We start from the raw sequence: 22,249 nt of genomic DNA on the forward strand, positions 1-22,249 counted from the left end.
CTGAATGTAAAGTTGGTGTATTTTCCAGGACAAAAAAAGCCTTAACGTAATAACTTCACACAGAAATGGACGTAGCAAAAACCAATTTAATTTAAACATGTCATGTACTCTTTTACATGTGTGTGTTCTATGACAGTCCTAGGCAGTTTATTGTAGTGTACTGCAGACTAAACTGGTTAATCTGCAGTACCGTGGTACGGTTGACATTAAAGGACTATGTTAGGCTGGTGCACAGCAGGCTGTGGTGTCCAGGGTCACTTATAAGTTATATCAAGGGTATATTTAATTGAAGCTGAGGATGCTTCACCTATTATACCAGATTTATATTATCTACAGGTTGGGAAACAACAATGACAGCTCAGTAAACCTCAGATTTCAGGCTTGGGTGATCACAGACTATGAGCATTAAAAATACAAATGATTATACAACTTACTGCAAAGTAATTCTTTGACAAATCATAGGGCCCTCCACCAGACAAATCTTAGTTTAGCCTCTGCTTATAAGCCCAATATGAACATAATGAAGTGAGAAACAGACTATTTATCTCTTCACCTTGACCCTTCACCTTGATGCCCTGGTTTTCTGCAGACTCGGCAGCGGCTGATGATGCTTTCTAGGAAAGGTCCCTTCACTGTCTGAGGTATGGGTTTACTGTAGGAGAACAACATACAGAGACAATAATAATTACAGATAACTTAACAAATTAAATTTGATACAAGTTGCCAAATCACAAGACAGCACTGTTCTGAGTTGGGAAGCCTCTAAACAGCATTGGACAAAAGAGTAATGAAAGATGAACGATTCCTTGAATATTTAACTGAAAACTACAGAACTATGTCTCCTTAAACAGAGAAGTGAACAGTTCACCCGAACATGTTGTTGGGGTCGAGGGAGGCCAGCCAGTAGCTATAGGAATCAGGATAGTAGTTACACGTCCCCCTGCCGTGACACTCTATAAAGGGCACTTGGCGGAAATTTTCCAGACATGAGCCAGGAGAAATCAGGGGCTGCGAGGATCCCTCTGCTCCAGCACCTGTTTGCTGTAACAGACAGTAAGAACAGAATCACTTAGAGAAACAAGATCTCTGAATTCAAATTTTAAAAATAGTAAAAATGAACAAAACACTGATTTCTTTACCATGATGAAAGAGTACCCAGTCCACAGTGATTCCCAACCTCTAGGACATTCTGGTATGAGAGTCCTCTGACTGTGGATGGCTATGACATTGGAGGTGGTTTCACACACTGAGCACCTAAACAGGTATCCATATTATTTTATTCCACATAAGGTTAGAGGGTAGATATAGGTGGCAATTTTAGTTAATGGTAATCACACTAAATACACAATCTTATCCCACCTGCTAATGTAGGATTTCAGCATTTCTCCTGATATGGAAACCATGTTCATAGGCATGGGAGTTTCAGTGGACAACCAGTATGAATAGTCATTACGAGAAGCATAGCGGCAGGCATTTTCAGTGTCACAGAACAGAAAAGGCATTGTAGAGAAACGAGGCAGACAGCTCCCCGTGGTGCCTGAGAGACAGTTTAAAACACTGGTAAATATGCAGATTTTATTTATTTTTTAATGATGCAAAGATGCATCTTATATATGCACATACAACTTCTGGGTGTGGTGTTTTCCATGCTCTTACCAAGGTCCTGCCCATGAGCTCTTTTATATCCATTGATAAAGAGGAAAGAGTAACCACTGTAGATGAAGCTAGTGCCATGAGGACATTCAGGGGGGTGGATGCTCTGACTGTGCCTGACTATCAGGAAACTGTCAGCATAACTTGGACCGGTTCTGCCGGGCAAACCTGCAGGACCCTTATGACCTGGAGTTCCAGGTCTGCCATTGGGACCTGCAGATTGAAGAACATAATATGCAATGAAATAATATCACGTGGGCAGTTTTGTTCAAGGATATTTTTGGAATCTGTTGGGGGATGTTCTATAGTCACTACTACCTGCCACTAATGCACTGAGGACCTGTTTTAATGTGCACTGGCAGATAACTTCATTCAGAGGGCATTATTATTTTTTCCTTATTTTTTCTTTTTTCTTATTCACACAATGTAATGCACAACTGTGAAGCAGGAGCGCTGCCAATACCTGAACTTTTATTGTTTTTCAGGTGTGATGTGTCCAGCTATTTGAAAGGCAATTCCAATCATTTGAACACATTTAACACTTCACATTCTACTGAAATACTTGGAAAATGACATTTTCAAGTATTTTTTTATATTCTAATGTGTAATTGGAATATACACAAAAACACATTTTAACCCAAACATTTTGCCACATGTACACACGTATTTTTGTAAATGGAGATTTTCCATTTTTGTTTAAAAAAAAATCCTATCCATATGTAAACGCAAAAAACAAAGTCAAATGCTGTCAAGCACGTGCCAGAGCAACAGGTGGCAATATAATCCTAACTGCATAGAAGTCTTGGCCAATCAGAAGTCTAGAAGCCTGGGAGGAAAAGAGTAAATAAAGATGAATGGCGCATAAAAGCAGTCTTTCTAAATGGTCGGATAATAACTGCAGATAGTAAGATTAACAGCAACAGTATTTTGTCTATATCTGCCATTGTAGAGATTCATCTCATGTAAACAATAACATGGCGCACAGCGTGACGTCAAAAAAGGCGCACACCTTTGATGTTGCACGACTAAATCTCAATTTTCCTTGTCCACATGTATACGCAAAAACTGGAGTTTTCAAAAATCTCCACCATAGTGATCCAAAACACTGTTTATGTGTGGATGAAAGGTCAAAACGCATAGAAAAAGCTGTGTTTTCAGAAATACCCGTATACGTGTGGACGTAGTCTTAAACACACCTGGCAGCCCTGCTCTTCCTTTATCTCCTTTGTAGCCTGTAAATCCAGGCAGACCAGGTGGGCTGAAACCCTGCATTCCTTTGATACCATGCTGGCCTGGAAAAGAAGTGTTCAATAGCAAAATTTATAATTCGAATATCACATATTACACAGGGAAAGGTAATACATGCAACAAGGATTAACTCTAAAAGTATTAACCTGGTGGGCCTGGAGGTCCTGGTGGACCAGTTCTTCCTGGAGGTCCGCATGTGCCACGGGCACCAGGAGAGCCTTGAGCTCCTGGTTCATGTATTACTTTTCTAAATGTTGCCTCACCTTTACGCCCTTTAGGTACACAGAAGGAGCAATTAGAAAGCTATTCCCCAGATATATGTAATGCTTAGCTTATCAAGTATTGACTCACCTGGTGGTCCAGGAATACCTTGGACCCCTGGCTGACCAGGAGGGCCAGGGATGTACCCAGGCTCTCCAATTTTACCTAAAGAAAAAAAATTAATGGGATTATCTCTTTGTATTGCTGCATGGATTCCAGCATGATGATGATGTGCGTTTCAAATGTATTGTGAGAAACTTGCTGAAGACTTTGTTACTCTTCAACATAGATTACCAGCAGGTCCTGGGAATCCTGGAAGACCTGGGTCACCTCTTACCCCTGGGCCTCCAGGTCTGCCTATTGCACCCTGAGGGGGCAAATGGAAATAGAAAGATCAGACTCTAATTATTGCAGTTAGAGTTTGAAGACCTGCCATTCTATACAAAACATTAGTTTTAGTACGGTGTGAAGAATGCTACAGAAAGGCTTGATGAAAGATTACCTCAACTGTAAAATACATCTTTTGCTATGAACTCTCCATTTTAATCAAAAACTCATGTCTACTTTCTCTAGGCATTTGTCAGAGGTAAATTACTGTAAAAACGTACAGGTGGTCCTTGTGGGCCTGGATCTCCTGGTTCCCCTAGATTACCCTGGCTTCCTGGAAGACCTGGGTCCCCTCTGTCTCCTTTTAACCCAGGCACTGCTGTACCTGGAGGACCAGGTGGGCCAGGGTAGCCTACATTGAGATTAGAAAGGCACTGATTATGGAGATAAAAGTAATTGAGGATGAGTGGCCTAGTGAAATAGGCATGCAAGAACTTCCATACAGTGACCAAATTACACAAACTGAAATCATCATCTGGACCTACAACTTATCGAGTAGATTCTAACCTTTCCTCCCAGGATATCCAGGTTCGCCAGGGTCTCCTCTATACCCAGGAAGACATGCGCCTTCTCTTCCAGGTGACCCTCTTGGGCCAAGGATGCCTTGTGGACCTGGAATTCCTTTGTCTCCTGTTAGTCCATGAATCCCTGTAACAGACAACCCAGGGAGGCCAGGATTTCCAGGAGGACCTACAGAGTGGAAAGAACAATTAGTCTAAATCAGTAAGGAATTATTTTAGTAGTGATGCATAATTTAATGTAATGGAACAGGCCTTTAGTATATTTTATTGTTTGATATTACATATAAATACATCAACTGATGAGTGCTTTGTTTGTTGCTATATGTATCGCTCATTATTTAACTTCCAGCATGCGGATTATACTGTAAGTACATCAGGTCTCTGGGTGTGGTTGAATGTATTCAGTGTTTTTCCAAGATTATCTAAAATAAGAAAGAAAAGAAAAGAAAAAAACCAAACAAATCCCAAAACGAAACACTGGACCCTCGCCCTCCTGCATAACCCCCACTCCCCAGCTCCTTTAGAGGGTAATGTGACTGGTATGTGACTCACCTGGCTGACCAGGGTCACCACGCTTCCCAGGACTCCCTTCTATCAAGACTGCAGAAGAGCGATATAAGAACAGATGAATTTGCCTGCGCCATTCAGGGGTACCATTAGCTATGAAAGAGATAGCTATTCTACAGGCCTTTTTAATTTTAGACAAAAGAAAAAAACATACATAAATACATAATTACATAGGATTATACATGACCTCAAAGAACCATACAAACATTTTTTATGCAGTATTTGGCTTACTAGTCTCTCCTTTCTGCCCGGGTGGGCCAGGAATCCCATCCAAGCCCTGGCTGCCTTTCGGACCTGGAAGTCCTCTATTTCCTGTTGGACCCACATTACCTGAGGCAAACACGTTTTAAAAAGTACACTCGATTAAACTTAAAGTATAAATAAAAAGCGAAAGTACTATTTGATCATTTCGAATTGATCCTGGAATGAGACAATGGGTTGCACTTCAAAAATATGTGGTGAAAAAAGTTTCTTCATATAGTTGCAATTAAAAGGACTTTGCCTTGTGGTCCATTAGGTCTGCGTTGCCCTTTGCTACCTGGAGGGCCATCTGACCCTTCTGGCCCTTGAGACCCTGAGGGACCTGAGACAGAAGGAGTGAACAGAGAGAGTTGGGTAGAGAGGTAGAGTGTTAAAGCTGTCTAATATTTTATCAGTTGTACAAACCATTTAGTCCAGTAGGTCCTGGGTCTCCCTTGAGTCCAAAAATTCCTGGTAAACCCTCTGTTCCTGCAATTCCAGGTTGTCCTTTTTGACCCTTCATCAAATTAGTATTAGTCAATCCCGGTTCACCCTGAGGACACGAAGGAAATAATGAAAGAGGGATAAAGAACCTATTGATGAACACATTTGTTTCAAATAATATACACATTTGTATTTATTTACTGGAATCTTCTCTACTGCATCAGTGACATTTAAATTCTACCTTTTGGCCTGCTGGTCCAGGTGGCCCATATCCATTGTACTTTGGTTCCCCAGTAGCTCCTTTGAAACCAGTTTTACCCTGATCACCATCTCGCCCTGGTTTTCCCAGTATTCCTCGATCTCCTTTTATTCCCTTTGGCCCTGGCAGAATTAAATCACTAGTAACACTTTCTAATAACTATACTACCATCATATTTATAATAATGACGTTAACAAATAATTCAAATCAAATGTTATACTATTATTGAGATGTCTCTTAGAGCTCAAGGTTCTAATTCACAATAGTTTAAGGTGCATGCAGTAATATTCTAAAGCACAATGATTCAGTTCTTATTGTTAGTGTCAACATTCGATTCACAATCTGAAGGGGGCCCTAAACTGTAAAAAAAAAAAAAAAAATCAGTAAAAATACAATGCATTGTTCTGTATAGATGTGAACGGATTTTCTGTATTCATTATCCGCAGATGTGTTTCCGTACTTCTTAATTACTATTAATTACTATTACTATTAATGTACTATTAGTACATATTAAAGCTTATACATTTTTTGTTTTGTTTTTTTATTAAAATATGTTAAAACATTTTTAATTTGTTAAAATATTAAAAAAGTTTTTTTTTTTAAGCTTACATGTTTTTATTGAGAAATAATTGTTAATTTATTTGCTAAGTGATGTCTGCTGTGACCAGATGCTAACAGTTGCCTGTCTCAATACGAGTACTTGTGCATACCCGGGTTCTTGTGGACTCGTGATAAGTCATCAGTCAGAGAACAAGTACCAATTCAAAAGCTGTATCTCAAAACCTAGGCTGCATTTTTCGGAGGACCTGGCCTTTGCGATCTACGTGGGCCGGGTCCTTCGAAAACTGGGAAGGCTGGAAGTGAGCAGCTGTGAAATGGGACGGTCTAGCCTTCAGATTTGCGTCACCGCTGTCTCGGTGGAGTTTGATAAACTCAGCCGTCTGCTCCTTGCTATCTAAAATATAACAGTACACTGGAGTAAATTCTCGACCATCTCACACTTGTGTTTAATCAGTTTTCTGTTTGACGTTTATTCAGCTGGGTGAAAACCCCAGAGGAAAAGTTTTATCTAATCTAATCTAATCTAATGTCTTTAATCTCAGCCAAACCGATTTACTCAGGAACAAATAAAACACTGAAACAGCCAAACAATACAATTTTTTAAGTTACCTAAGTGACTTATATATCATGTTTAACCTGAGTAGCGGGGGGTTTAAAAAACAATGTGCCGGGAGTCCGCTGTTCTCGCTGGAAATTATGTGGGTTACAGCTGCTCCAAGACAGTAACAGTAACAGACTAATTAAACAATAAAATATGTTACAGATTTTACAAATTTAAGAAATAGCACTAGTATATACAAATCACTCAATTATAAATATCAAGAGTTAAAAGAGGTGATTATAAATAAATATCAAGAACATTGACAAGGATATTACAGAGTAGAAAAGAGTGTGTGCAAAAAAGATGTAACAATATTATTATCATTATTATTATTATTGTAACGGGCATGCAACTTGGAAGATGCTTGTAGTTTTCTCACTACATAAAAACTGCACACTGAAAAGGTCATTTATTAATCTTTTTTTATTAAAAGGATTTTAAAACATGAAGTTTTGTACATGTTAAATTTTTAAGTTTAAGGTTTTATTTTTTTCAGTAGTAGAAATCGTACAATAACAATACAATGGAGTTCTGAAAACACAATACAATAAATTATTCTGCACAGTGATCACTGAGCATTCATGAGCATGATAACCAAAATATTCTTAATTTTTCTTTATTTAACTTCAGCTTGAAGTAAAATGCAGTACTTACCTGGAGGCCCCCTCAGCCCTGCATCTCCTGGAGCTCCGGGATGTCCTTTAAACCCTGGTGATGTTAATAATCCATCCAACCCTGGATCACCTGGTGAGCCTGGGGACATACAGGCACACAGCATAAATACAGTTTGGCAGATTTACAAACGGAAATAATAACTAGTCACTGTGAATGTTTAGCTTATTTCAGACCTCTTGGTCCAGGATCCCCTGGTGCTCCCACTTTTCCTCTCCACCCTTTTGATCCATTCCTGCCAGGATCTCCACTTGGACCAGCCAGACCAGGGTTACCTTGTGCAATACAGTTAGTGTTAAAATATTATTACCATGTCCTACTCAATGCCCTGTCCTAATATAATGTGGATCATTTGTAAAAAAAAAAAAAAAAAATTAATAAATTAATAAATAAAAAATCTCAGAAACATTAAAGACTGTAAAAGGACATTTTTGAACAAGACTTTACTGGAAAGTGTACCTGGTGGACCAGGGTCCCCTGAGTTCGCAGTATAATTTTGTGGTGATGGAGCTCCTGGGGCACCTTTGGGACCTTGGTCTCCATTCATACCTGGGGGGCCTGGAGGACCTCTAGGCCCATCTGGGCCAGAGTCACCTGCAAATAGCCAAGGTAGCTCTAACTTCATCAGTTTTATATAAATCAGTTTTTCATAAATTACTGTCACAGAGGCAAAAACTATTATACTGTTTCAGATCTGACATGTTTGTGTATATTATATGCATTGTGTTTGTGTGCACGCGCACGTGTGTTTGTGTTGCATTTGTGTTTACCTCTTTGACCAGGTGGACCTACAATTCCAGGCAACCCATCTGGTCCATATCCTGATGGCAATCCATCTGGTCCAGGGTCTCCTCTGGGTCCTAACAAAAGTGAAGTTGAATATTTTGATAAAAATCAATACATTGTAAAAACTCATAAAGTAATTTTGGTATTTTCAACATCACATTAAGTACTCACATACATGAAAAACCCAGATTTTTAAACTATTCCATATTGATGAATTTAAATATGAATGGTCTATCAGATAAGGAATACTGTACCTGGTTGACCAGGTAGGCCATTTTGTCCTTTGATTCCTTTTTGTCCATGATGTCCTTGTGAACCTGGTCTTGATGGCCCAGGGAACCCAGGTTCACCAGCAGGGCCAGGAAGACCAAACCCAGGCAAACCTTGATTTCCCTTCTCACCAGGAAAGCCATTAAGTCCTAAAAAAAAAAAAAAAAAAAAAAAAAAAAAAAAAATATATATATATATATATATATATATATATATATATATATATATATATATATATATATATATATATATATATATTATGGAATGCCCTTTAGGAAAATATTATATATATATTCCAACCAAAGTCTGAATATATAGTATGATCTTTTGAATATATAGAATGAAACTTGAATATATAGAATGAAACTTGAATATATAGAATGAAGCTTGAATATATAGAATGATCTTTTGAATATATAGAATGAAACTTGAATATATAGAATGAAACTTGAATATATAGAATGAAGCTTGAATATATAGAATGATCTTTTGAAAATATAGAATGAAACTTGCGCAGGACCCTCAAGCTCCCAGGCCTCTGGTAGAGGACCCGAGCTTGAAGGCTAAACCGCCCGCTGGGGCGTGCTGGGTGTTTTTTTTTTGTTTTATATATGTGTGTGTGTGTGTGTGTGTGTGTGTGTGTGTGTGTGTGTGTGTGTGTGTGTGTATAAAGGTGAGGAGCAAAGGAAATTTAATATATAAAAATATTAGTGCTGTCAGCGTTAATCTCGTTAAAATGACGTTAACGCCATAACTGCACTAATTTTATATCCAGATTGGTATTACTAAGCTTTTACCTGTTTTTTTATCTGTCTGTAATGTTCTTTCAGGGCTAACACCAAATACACCACACAAGTCTAGCATAGACTAACCTTGAGGTCCTTCAGAACCACTTGGTCCTGGTTCTCCACTTGGCCCAGGCAAGCCTTTACATGACTCTTTGCTACCAGGTAGCCCTGGAAGCCCTTCAGAACCCTTTACTCCTGCACAAATCAATAACACAATCAATGTAGCAAACAGATCAATATTGTTGCAAGTTTGTGCTTTATTATGTGCTTATGAAGAGTACAGTTTTGATTTTAGTCAATAGTCAGTTTAGTCATCAGTACCCTTTTCTCCTGGAAAACCAGGACTGCCAGTTAGCCCTGGATATCCAGGTAAGCCAGGATTCCCAGGATCACCTGCAGGCCCGGGATCTCCATCTTCACCTGGAAGCCCTGGGAAGCCTGGAGGCCCAGAGTGTCCAAGGTTGCTATCACCCTGTTATTAGAAAAATAGAGGACATAATGTATATGTTAGCATTCACTACTTAATCTGCTTCCAGAATTATATTGCAAGGTATAATGTTTGGTAGTGTTTGGTAATGTTCCAAGCCTTTGATTATGAAAAAAAGAATGCTGCATTTTCTCATTTCTTTGTCATTCCCTGATCTCCCTTCACAAAGAACTGACATAACATGAAGGAAGCAATCATTTGATTGGCCAGTTTTTAAAATCAAATACCTAGACAATAATGTAAAAAATAATTTTTATTTATTTATTTTTTGCTTTTATGCCTTCCTGTAAAGACCAGTAAAGTGCAATAGAGTGTTTGCTATATGAAGATGTATGTTGTATCAACTTTGTTTCTAACCTTTGGTCCTGGAGGACCAGGAGGGCCTTCTTGGCCTGGCTGACCTGGGGAACCTCTACCTGGAGGGCCTGGGACACCTGGTTGGCCCTTGTCACCTGAAAAATACATACTTATCAGTAAACACATAAATCATCTATGTGACTAGTCCTCATTTCCTTTTGAGACAATCAAAGTAATCTCATATCTAGGAAATATTTTATGTGTTTGCAAATATGCAAATGTTTTCTGCATAAATTCACAGAACCTACCTTTCTGTCCTTGTTTCCCTGGCATTCCAGGAAATGACAACGGGCCACGTTCTCCTTTCTGGCCTGGTATACCTGGTGGTCCTAGATGACCTGGAGCCCCTGGATGACCTGACATTTGTTTTGGTGATATAAAATATGTTTCTCTTCTGCCATTGTTTTCCATCCATCCAATTATTCATCCACCTATTGAGTTATGCATCCATACAGCATATCCACATGCAGTACTTACCTGGGCTTCCAGGTGAACCTGGCCAACCCTTCAATCCAGGTGGGCCAGGAAGTCCTTTACTGTATATGACTCCAGGTTCCCCCTTTTCTCCTGCAATAAAGGAGAGATGTATGTTAGTATTTTACTATATTTAAGTTTTTATTAAATTTTACATTAATCAGTATATAATATAACCTGGAATTCCTGGCTGCCCTGGAAAGCCAGATACCCCATTATCTCCTTTCATTCCTGGAGGCCCAGCAGGTCCATAACCCACTGGCCCAGAGTAGCCGTCTGGTCCTGGTCTGCCTAAAGGGCCTGGTGGGCCTTGGACTCCACGGTCTCCCGTTTCACCAGAGAAGAAATACTATAGAGTGGCAGAATACTTGTTCTAGCTATGACTAAAAAAAATATTTGTTTTGCTCCTGTACATGTTAAAACCTCTGAAGCATCAAATGTGACACCTGAGATGTGGAATTGCAGAAGGCAAAAAATGTCATGTAAAACTCAGATTTGTCAGCAATTTCTCACCGGATCCCCTGGAAGCCCTGGATTGCCTTTGCGACCTGGCAATCCTGGAAGTCCAGGTAAACCCGGATCCCCAGGCCTCCCAAGCTGTCCCTGGTCCCCTTTTTCTCCCTTTGGCCCAGGAGCACCAAAGGAATACGACTCTCCCTTCTCTCCTTTTCGACCTGGAAAACCTGCTTCACCAATTGGACCCTTTGGAAAAGAATTAATATTAAGTGTTTACATAGGTAAAGAAAAACAAACTTACAACAAAGCAAAAATTTCAAGACATGTTTTCTTACAGGTCTTCCTGGTAAGCCTTTAGGTCCTGGGAAACCAGGATCACCTTTATCACCTCGAGGCTGATTGAAGCCTGAGCGGCAGAAATAGTGCACATTCTAGTTTTAAATCTTATTTGCTTTCCATCACTACCAGTAAAAGTGCATTTGAATGCGCAACTCAGATAGAATAAAATTCATCTGTTATGCAGTGCTTGTTACCAGGCGGGCCAGTTTCACCCTGGGGACCTGGAGGTCCTGGGAATCCTGATCCAGTACACTCATAACAGGGATCCCCCTTTTGTCCTGTACAAAGAAACAAACATTTTTTAAAATCTCAATTATTGCACAATATTATTTTATATATGAGATTCAAAGGCCTTGATGACAACTGCACACAACACAGTAGTCTGCTAGTAAAAATAAGTCATAACAAGTTTGAAATAAATAATAAATACTAACTACAATGGTTTAAAAAATTAAAAAAGAAGGCTTTAAAAACAATCCAACCTTTCATTCCAAACACCCCATCGTATCCCATGAGTCCAGGCAATCCATTCACTCCTTTAATTCCTGGCAGACCCTTGGTAACTCTGTTAGCTACAAACGACAACAAACTTAGTGTCCTAATTACACTTTCAAAACATTTCCTCTAAATATCTGTATAATTATTGCAGTAGTATGTCATTAATATCCTTCACTATAGTCATTTAGCCTATATCTAAGAGTTTAAAAATCCATATCCACTCTGTTCAATGACTATCAGTGGTCCACAACATACATGCTACAATTCTATAAATAAAAAGCTAAACTTTCAAAGTTATTTGTTTATTTATTTGTTTTGTTAAGCATGATAGATATTGAACATTTAATTAGTTGTTGTTTTGTCTCTTCCACAGCATGTCTTTGTCCTGTCTTCATCCACTCACCCCCAACCGATTGTGACATGACATCTTGCAGTAGGTTTATTGTTAGCATTTGAAGTTATAGTATTTGGAGGATTTAGGGGAGAACATTTTTGCATACTTCTGTCTTCAGGGATTCCAGGTGGGCCCTGATCTCCAGGAGGTCCTTGGTCACCAGGCTCTCCATCTGGACCCGGAGGTCCGATATAATCAGCCCCAGGCTCCCCAGAATCACCTTTTAGGCCTGGAAGGCCATTGGGACCACGTAGGCCAGGCACATCAATACCTAATCCTGTGCAGGGTAAAGTGAGAGGCCATGAGCAAGCTTTACAAAATAAGCTTAACATGTGGATGAAGGTACAAAGGATGTTATTCTCTTTCAAATTCTTTCTTCACACCTGGAGGTCCTCGTGGTCCAGGAAAGCCCACAATACCTGAGAAAAGAATAGCCACATGTGTTATTATTGTATGGGCAAGTCAGCTACAATAAAGCAAGGTTTTTTTTCATCGGCTCATGACTGGTGCAGGCTTTGACTTTAGGATTTGCTATTCTGTTGTATATCTTCTTCATTAGTTTGTATACTATAGAGTATTATGCACCCCGAGCCCCAGGAAGTCCAGGTGGGCCCTGATGACCAGGATCTCCCTTGTATCCTTTGATTGGCTCAGTCACATATGTCTGTAAACAAAATTGTATTGGACGTTTTAGAACAACAGGAAGTGATGGATTCAAATAAAATCCACAGAAATTCATTCTGTATCCATAACAAAGACTAATGTAGCATTTTTCTGACCATATAAGGACTGTAAAGTAGAAAACTGTCATAAACTCACATCTCCACTTGGGCCAGGCAGACCCCTATTTCCCTTTTCACCCTATTTAGAGGATACAAACAAAGTGTCATGCAAAATATTATTAGCCCTTCAAGAGATTTTTCTTTGGTACTATACCACCTTTACTGATTTGATTTAGTACTTTAATGTATAAATGCACATTTTAAAGAATTTAAAGAATCTGAATAATTAGTAAGAAGAAAGGACAACTGACCGGCACTCCTGGCACTCCTGGATATCCTGGATCCCCTCTGGGGCCAGGTCTTCCCTAAACAGAAATATGTTGTATTCAACAGTTGTATTGTTGTATTCAATATCTATCTATCTATCTATCTATCTATCTATCTATCTATCTATCTATCTATCTATCTATCTATCTATCTATCTATCTATCTATCGTACTGTTTTTAAGCATAACAAAACAGTACCACAAATCCATGTGGTCCAGGATCACCATCCTTGCCTGGCTTACCCTGTAAGGACAAATAAGGATAAGCATGAAGATTCATATAAGGTTGAGTTTTTCAGGATGAAGTACATGTTTTTATTTATCTTCTCATAGATTTTTTACTTAGGTCTCAAAAATACAGTTTTTAGACTGTAAAATGCCAAATGTTTGTGATCTTCATGTAAATCTTCATGTTCCTCAAAAAATCGTTTGCCCTCTGCCACCTCTGGAGGGCGACCCCTTGCACCCCGCCCACAACTTGTTTGACCTGCTGACCTGTGATTGGCGCCTCAGGTTAATCAGGTCCCACACCTCCAGACTCACTAACAGCTTCTTTCTGTAGGGCTTTCAGACTTTTAACAAACACTATCCCCCCACACCCCATCCCTTCCTACCCACCTCACCAATCATGGCCTGAGTAACCCGCATCACTCAGGCCACTCACATATGGACTCTATACTCAGAACAAATCCTTTTGCACTGCTTCCAAGCACTTTGCCCTCCAATGTGTGCCTTTCTCTTGTTTTGTATATATTCCTCTCGACTGTCTTTTGTTTGCTATTTATTCCTGAAGTCTTTACTATTTATATATTTTTCACCCTGCACAGTTGCCGTGGAGCACCCATAATTTCATTGTACAATGATAATAAAGAGCTATTCTATTCTAAAATAAAAATAGGTAAAATAGGCCTTCAAATAAATATATAAAAATAAAAAAATTTCAAACAGAAATTCAATTCAAATTAAAAATTCTTATTCAAAGACACATATGTGGTCTTTGAAGCAGTGACTTCTAATATATATGAAATGAGAATGTGACCATATCAGGGTTGGAGCTTTTTGAGGACCCTTTTAAGCAATGCTGTGCCCCCCTCAGTCTGAAGACACACTAAAAATATGTAGAATGATCAGTTTCTTTGATTTAGAGACGCTGCTGTTGTCCCTGAACTGGGATGGCCTAAACAGAGAGCTTCAATGGGCTAATAATAAAACTATGCAACATAATTATGTTTGTTGTTGGTTGCTGCTGTCTTAGCAAAAATAATTTTGATGAAGTGATTACTATAATGTAGATAACCAATGACAGTCTTTTCTCTCGTCTTAAATGGCAAATCGCATTGAGTTTGATGTTGCATCACTGCCCTCTGCTGCTCATCCTCTTTTTCGTGCTATTCATACTGGTGCGGGTAACCCTTTGGTGCAAAGGGAAGGAATGAAAAAATAGGGGGATGTGTGAGAATTGTGGAATATCAGGCACAATAAATTGATTAACCAAATGCCATATGTTTGTACACAGTCAAATGGAAAAACTGAGTGGTAATGGGATGCTGTGTCTTACCTCTGGACCTGGTAATCCTCTGCCTCCTTTTGCGCCTTTACTATATTGTCCATAACCAGGTTCTCCCTGGAAACAGATTAAAATAAGGACAAGAATCAGAAAGTTTCTTTAAAATTAGTGAATGTATTCAGTCGTCTTGAATTTTAATTCTGTACTTACCGTTGAACCTTTGCAGCCCTTTTCTCCTATATCTCCCTTGTTTCCTTTTAACCCCTAAATAAGAATGAAAAAATAAAAACAACTGAAGTTATGTTCTGATAATTTCAATGACAATATTTCTGTATTAGAGTGGCGGGATGTGGAAAGAGCAGTTCAGGGACCAAATGTTTAGAATTGTATTTTTAAATTGTATTTATAAATATTATATCTGTATTTACTATGCTTCATTTGCTTTTAATTTTGCCTCATCCTTTTTGTAAGTTTGCTAGTTAATCATTTTAGAAAGGAATTGGAAATCTCATCTCTTTGGTCCCAAACACGGCAGCATGTTTTACCCAGTTGCTTTGAAATGCTTTGGGCAAAACAGTTCTGGTAATGCGCCTGTGATTTTTTCTCATAGTGTCACTATTCACACATTGGAAACATATGCCCTTCAAGATTATTTTTAAGTAATTTTTTTTCTTTGCCTTCTTTCATCTCTTCCCATTAGTAAACAAATGTTGTTTTTTTTGTTCTGTCGATTGAAATTAGCAGGTTAGTGCAGGTTACTGTTCAATCAGCCACTGCAAAAGTAGGAAAATATGCAGCCCAGTCACCGAAGAGTGAACAGTGTGACGTGAGAAATCCTTGGGTCATGTTCCAAAACTAGAAAGGCAATGATGATTTTGTCGAAGAGTATTACATGAAATTGTTCCTGTACCTCTAACACGAGACCCCCTGAGACAAGCTCCGTGATCCGACCTTTTGGTCCAGGTGGACCTGGTGGGCCTTGTCTCCCCTACAACATAAAAATTAAAATTACCCTCACTGAAAAAAACAAGACATAATATACACAACTGTCGGCATGAATTATGATACAATGCTGCCACAATAATAGTGAAAAAGAAACTACCTTAGGTCCTTGAGGTCCTGGGGCACCACTAATACCTTCCTGACCCTAAAATAAAAGTTTTGTTTTTCATAAACCAGAAAATTTTATTCATATTTGCTTTTATCAGGCAGTTCACGTGAATAGTTTTAGGGTGTGAATAACTCAAGACTCACAGCAGCTGTGGTTTTACTTTTTTGACAGACTCATTATCACAATACAAGCTTTCAAACCTGTACACACATACGCAAATTTAATTCTAACAGCATTACCTTTGGTCCTGGAGGCCCTCGACGTCCAGGAAAGCCCTGTTCATAAAGAACTTACACACTTAAGGTTAAACATCACACAAAAACATGTCATCCACAAAAATCTCAGAAAAAGCTTTGCTTACAACAGATCCCCTTGGTCCAGGTTCACCAGGTTGTCCTTTGTATCCAGGTAAACCTGGATCTCCCTAAAATTCAAGGAAACTTTGCTTTCAATATAAAATAAACATAACTGTTCAAAAATAAATATATGTGTGTCTGACTGACAGGATTTATTTATTAAGAGAGCAGTCTAAAATGTTACCGGCTGTCCATCCCTCCCAGGTGGTCCACGGGGCCCTGGTTGTGAACTGCCTTGTATCCAAGATTCACCCTATGAAAATGACGCTTCAAAAATTTAATAATACTTTATAGTTGCAGTTAATAAATCTTGTTAGTAACTGGCATCTGTAGACTTTGACTGTCACTTTTAAAAGGTTTTTATCAACCTTGGTAATGTGTTGTGTACCCTAACCCAGACATAACCGCACATATTTCGAACTGGTTAAAAGTCAGTGCTTCCTCTGAAATCCCTCAACTCAGAATTTGTGTCAGAGCTTTGAGAATCCCCCTTTTTCCCCTGATGGCATGGATGCATGCTTTTTGCTCAGCCACCATCAAAGGAAATGTGATTTGAAGACTGGTAAATGTTGAATATCACAACACAGGAACACATATAGGGGTACACATATACATACATTGTATTTTCTGAAGCTTTTAGAGGGTCAGTTCTTTTAAACACTAGAATCACATTTTCTAGCATTCTTGTGCATTCAAATAAACATGAACAGTTCCCAGTAGTTCTTGCCCAAACAATTAGCTTTCTAATTGTAATATTTACATTGGTAAGGATAACTTTAACTAGCTAAGCTTCTTGAATGACAGCCATTGCTGAGCAATTCTGCAGACACATCTTTCACTGGTACAAAAAGAATTTAGCACAAGGCCATGAAGCAGCTTATCATTACCTTAGGTCCAGGCTGACCCGGTGGACCCTGTGGATGAAAAACAAATATTCAAACATTTATTTATCAATTGTTCATTTGGGTAATTTTAAATGATGATGCAATGAAATATGATACCAGAGTCACTGAGAAGTGTAGCAACACAGAATAAAAAAAATGTTTTGTTTTGTTCTTACTGGCAGTCCATCAAGACCAGAGGTCCCATGTATACTGGGAGGTCCGTCTTCCCCCTTTTGGAAAGTAATGCGTTGAGAACATGCAGTGAAATTACAAACTCTTTAACCTATAATACATTTAAAAATGTGCTCTTTCAAATTAGAAGCCCCAATCCTAACCCTGAAAAAAGTTCAAAGCATTATAGGTCCACAGCTAATATGCAATATTTTCATACATCTGTTCCATTGCAGCCTGGGGCTCCCGGTGGGCCCGGAGGCCCCTGTAAGCCTGGGACACCCTATATAAAACACAACAGCCATGTATGAGGATCTGCAGGAATATGCATGTCTGTGATTCATACATTAGACTTGTATACACAACAAGACAACTCACTGGTAAGCCATGACTCCCAGCAAACCCCTCTTTGCCTTCGAGTCCCTGTAATGACAGAAGCAAAAATAGCTTTCATTTTTAACATACATGTAGGTGTTACTGACTGAAAGACAAACAGACATTTTTTTTTTTTACCGGATCGCCTTTTGGTCCTGCTGGTCCATCATGCCCAGTGTTTCCCTGTCATAGTAGGCAAACTTTTAATTAATCCCTATGGCATGGTATAGCAACACATACAGTCATGTAAAAAAAGAAAAGTTTCATTCGACTATGAAGTACAAGCACACCCTTACTGACTCCATAGTATTTATCAGGGTAAGTACACAAGTGCTGCTAAATCAAATTAACTTAAATTAAAACTTAAAAATTAAATGAACAAAAAGCACCTCTAAAAAGCAGCGATTCTGCAGTTTGCTGGTCTGGAGCATTTAAGTGCATATTAACACAGTGCTCCAACTGAATTTACCCCCGAATCCCACTGCACAGTGCTCAGAGAACATTTCTATGTGCAAACCTCAGTGAGCTAAAGCAACATGTTAGTTGGTGAGTGGGCCAAAATTCCTTCAAAGCAATGTGAGCAACTGATGAAGTCACACTGAAAATGATTTCTTCTTTCTTCAGGCTGTTAAATCATGTGGTGTCCTTGGTTACTTCGTTATTTATTTACTGAATTTCCCGGAGGAACCTACCCGAGGTTATACTACACCATTTCATGTTGATTTTTCCTTTCATTTAACAAGTTCAATTAAAAATGTGTAGGCATATAAGAAATTTTGAATTATATATCACGTATAATAATATAAGATCTAATTTAGATTGACACTACAAACTGTGTTAATATGAGAAAACTTAATGAGAGTTTAAGTTTTACCTTTAGTCCCATCGGGCCAGTGGGACCATCTGGTCCAGGACGTCCTGGTGGCCCAGGGGAACCTGGATTTGCTGGAAATCCTTTGTCTCCCTGTGTGTGTAAATGTATGAATGAAAAGTAATAGCACACAGAAAGAAAGGACATAAGGTGGCAACCAGTAAACAAACAGCAGCTTCATTGGTATTGTCACTTTATAAGTAAATACATAGATGCTGTTTTGTGAATGCTTATGAAAATATTGCCAACTATAACTGGTATTGGTACATTTATCAGCTGTATGTGGTTAAAATGAGAGAAATTGTTATATTTATAACTGCAACAAACCTAGTGTGTAAACACACTGAAATATTTATCCATATCCTTCGTAAAGGATATATTTAGCCATACATCCATTTTCTTTTGTTTATTGATAAAACTGTACAGTCTACATAACAGTAAAAATGAAAACAATTTACTTCATCATTACATTTAGGGGGTAATGAATGACTAGAGAATTTTATATTTCTATGACGAATGTGTCTATTTGCATATATTCTAAGATGTGTTTCATAATTAAATTATTTGTTACTTTGAAAAATTATTTAATTAGTGGGGTGTACACCGTAGTCACGGGAAGTACAAATCTTGCTTTGAGAAAAAAAAAAAAGAATGAAAGTTTTGTGAAAAGAAGAAATAAGTAGCTGTAAACTGCAGGAGGATGAACTGAGTCTTTGACACAGACAGTGAATTAGACACTTACCCTGCTGCCTTTCACTCCATCACAGCGGCACCTTGATCTTCCGTTGCACACACACTAGAAGAAAGTTTACATTTTTTAATTTCTAATGCACAAAATAAAAAAAGCAAAATAGAATAAAAACAATTGTGTTTTTGACAAATTGTCAAATATTTGTAATGTAATGCTGCTTCCTCAAAGTCAGTTGTCCTACTGACTGTAAAGTATTTTCATTTTGCATAATCCTGCATATACTGCATTTAAAAAAAAAAAGCATAAATAGGTGATTTCTCAGTTTTTTCACCGTAGCTTTGGTGTAAAATCTTTTTCCTTTTTTGTTGATTTTTGTTTTGATTTTGCAGGCTACAGGTCCTCAAGGCAGTTTTTAATCATACTTTTTTTTGCTAGTATAGTGAGGGATATTCCTTGTACTTGGGGCAAATTTGTGGAGGATTACCACTTTTAAAGCAATTTGCCTTAATAACATCTCTGTGATGGGTTTGTAGCTTAAACCTATTCGCTGGAACGTTCAAGACAATTTAACTACACAGCAAAGCAAGACACGAGTAGGCAAAGTTCTTGATGTTTCTCGCAGGGGAGAGAAGTGGACAAACGCCGTTCCTTCGCTTGACCCCAGTTGCTCTTGTCCGCTCCCCCGTAACACTGCTCTTTTATTGAGGTTACATAGGTTCATTAACATATGACGTCTACATACACACAAAGAGTACCTTGCCTGTGCGTTGTGTAAGTATGTGTGTGTGTGCGTGACTTCCCTAAACCTGCTGGTCTGGAAGTCCAGCAGTTCATCTAAACAAAAGGCACGTAGACTAAAACAGACATAGATACGTTTATCCTACCACAAAACAATAAGAGAAGGTACGACCGTGTGAATGCCAGAACACTCTGGGAGGCACACAGAGTCTCCACAGACTACTAAAGATCAAACCTCTACCAACATGACATTGATTATAAAACTCTAAGCAGATATGAGTAGATATTTCTAAGCATAAATGACAATCCACTATATAAACTTGACACTCTGCTGTGTTAATACCCTCCTGAGTCTCTATTGAACACGGTGGCCTTTAATTAGAAAGCTGCACACATATTTGCTTGTCAGCAGTGAAAAAGGTTTAGTGAAGCATCACATTTCTTTGGAAGATGTTTAAAAAATGGTTTCAGGATGCTTTTTTGCAGTAAACAGTCATTAAGGTCCTCACAGAGTTACCAAAAAGAGAAAAAGAGAGTCCTATACGGCATTACTATTTAAGAAGTTACTGATCTACAGCTTTGAGAAAAATATTCAATGTCATTCTTGAACCTATATTTTTTTAGAGGAAAAGAAAAACACTGTATTTAGATACAGAATTGAGTTGTTATGTGGTTTTCTCTCGAGCAATGTCGATTAATAAGTCAGTACAGCTCAACAACAAGCCCAGTCCATGCAGGGTGACATGAAGGAAAGCAACACAATTTTTTTAATCCAGAGTCAGCCACAAAAGAGACCATGTCCCATGTGTTTATATTTAAAAAAAGACAGTCAGTGCAGTGATGGATTATCAGTGCATGCAAAGCTTAATTTAAAACAGTCAATAAAACTAATAAGGAGAAATAAGAAGGATCTTACCTTTTTTCCATCAGTCATCACCAGCATTGCAGCCAACAAGATTATTGGAGTTATGAATGTTGGAGTTCCCATGGCTTTTCTTTCTGCATTTACATCAGTAGTTTGGGAATAACCACAGGCACTCCAGGGGGGATAGGTGTCTCCTTGAGTGCTCTCCTCTGTAACCAGCTTTCAAATTTCACTCATCTACCGCAGTGCTTTGGGTGATGTTACGTGACGGCAGTCCTCAATCAAGGTTTCCCCATCTGACTTTATGACTTTAGACAGTACAGCCCGGAGAAGTTGTTTAACTTGACCTTGAATAGAGAGGCGGTCTGAATTTTCTGTTGTGTTTATTCCCAGTCAAAACGCTTCTTCTCATCTCACTCTCGCTGGTCCCTGCAGCGGACGTTTCTCACTTTGGTTTTTTACTGGCATGAGGACAGGAGATAAGATGGAATCTCAAGTTAGGGATTAAGCTACTTGGCTAGAGCTAAATGAACTTCATGAAAATCATTTTGGGCTCTGAATTTGGGTGAGTAGCAAATACTTGTTGTGCATAGTGGAACTAGTCTTTTAAAAATCCTTAATCAGTTGCATGCTCCCACTTTTTAAATGTCATAACTGCATGTTCTGTATCTTCTACCTTATCTCTCACTTTCATACAAAGTGCCCTTTGCCTAACAGGTGTTTTTGCTGTTTCATTCTTTTGTTTTAATCCACAGGTGGCAGCACTGAGGCCAGCAAGCAGCTGTGAAGTGGACTTGAGAGATGAAATCCTCGGTTACTCCTGCGACTTTGTTTGCTCTTTGGTACGTCTCACTCCAATATTTTTAATAACTACAATATTTTTGCAGAACTCAATATGAGGCACATGTTAGCTTTTTGGTAAGAGTATTCAGATAATAATGCAAATTTTTATGACTGAATCAAAAAAATAGTCCTTAACCCTTGCTATCTTTAGATTCCACTCAGACCTCTTTGACTGAACGTAAGCTATGACACTCACATTAATAACTCTGTAAGTGTGTTTACCTGAAGACAGGCATTCTTCTGGCCTGTTTATTCAAATATGCAAACATCTGTATGCTTGTATACTAGAAGTAAAAAGAAGATCTGCTCTGAGGCAGGCACAGAGGCACATACTTTCACTTTCAAATACTAAGTGGACACCAAGGTGATAACAGTGAGTGGGAAAGATTTGCTCAGAACATATCAGACTAATAGATCAAACTCCATACAAGGGTCTCTCTCTTGGTCATTTACAGTTGTGTAATAGCATCCAGTAGGTGCTCAAAAAGAAAAGCGCTAACCTTTTAACACTCTTGTTTTCACAGGT

At 38.6% G+C, this 22,249-nt stretch overlaps 1 protein-coding gene across 1 annotated transcript; it reads right to left on the minus strand.

Moving 5' to 3' along the window:
- Positions 1–549: 549 nt before the first annotated feature.
- LOC146613485 (uncharacterized) lies at positions 550–21,003 on the minus strand. The gene is made up of 52 exons (XM_085376916.1): positions 20,932–21,003; positions 19,329–19,382; positions 18,590–18,679; positions 17,854–17,898; positions 17,719–17,763; positions 17,561–17,623; positions 17,346–17,399; positions 17,173–17,199; positions 16,470–16,538; positions 16,291–16,353; positions 16,169–16,204; positions 15,921–15,965; positions 15,729–15,806; positions 15,029–15,082; positions 14,870–14,935; positions 13,511–13,555; positions 13,297–13,350; positions 13,083–13,124; positions 12,849–12,927; positions 12,647–12,682; positions 12,370–12,540; positions 11,854–11,943; positions 11,566–11,649; positions 11,368–11,438; positions 11,090–11,278; positions 10,754–10,925; positions 10,580–10,669; positions 10,351–10,458; positions 10,103–10,197; positions 9,580–9,730; positions 9,343–9,453; positions 8,455–8,619; positions 8,185–8,274; positions 7,874–8,008; positions 7,591–7,689; positions 7,397–7,495; positions 5,563–5,702; positions 5,304–5,430; positions 5,140–5,220; positions 4,869–4,967; positions 4,623–4,670; positions 4,057–4,239; positions 3,771–3,901; positions 3,457–3,529; positions 3,253–3,327; positions 3,048–3,173; positions 2,850–2,945; positions 1,657–1,866; positions 1,360–1,537; positions 1,140–1,254; positions 869–1,041; positions 550–652 (listed from the first exon to the last, which is right to left on the minus strand). The coding sequence occupies exons 1-52, from the start codon at positions 21,001–21,003 to the stop codon at positions 550–552; spliced, it is 4,995 nt and encodes a 1,664-aa protein (XP_085233042.1).
- Between the last annotated feature and the right edge of the window lie 1,246 nt (positions 21,004–22,249).

This window comes from Diplotaxodon limnothrissa, linkage group LG18 (assembly GCF_057381915.1).
Source record: "Diplotaxodon limnothrissa isolate DT_005_m linkage group LG18, D_limnothrissa_male_GT1.1, whole genome shotgun sequence".
Lineage (NCBI taxonomy): Eukaryota > Metazoa > Chordata > Actinopteri > Cichliformes > Cichlidae > Diplotaxodon > Diplotaxodon limnothrissa.

Coding starts and splice junctions, on each gene's coding strand:
- LOC146613485 (XM_085376916.1), bottom strand. CDS start 21,003: ATGGGAACTCCAACATTCATAACTCCAATAATCTTGTTGGCTGCAATG. Junction 13,351..13,510: donor CTGGACCACATGGATTTGTG/GTACTGTTTTGT, acceptor ATTTCTGTTTAG/GGAAGACCTGGCCCCAGAGG. Junction 12,683..12,848: donor TGGACTTCCTGGGGCTCGGG/GTGCATAATACT, acceptor TTCTTTTCTCAG/GTATTGTGGGCTTTCCTGGA.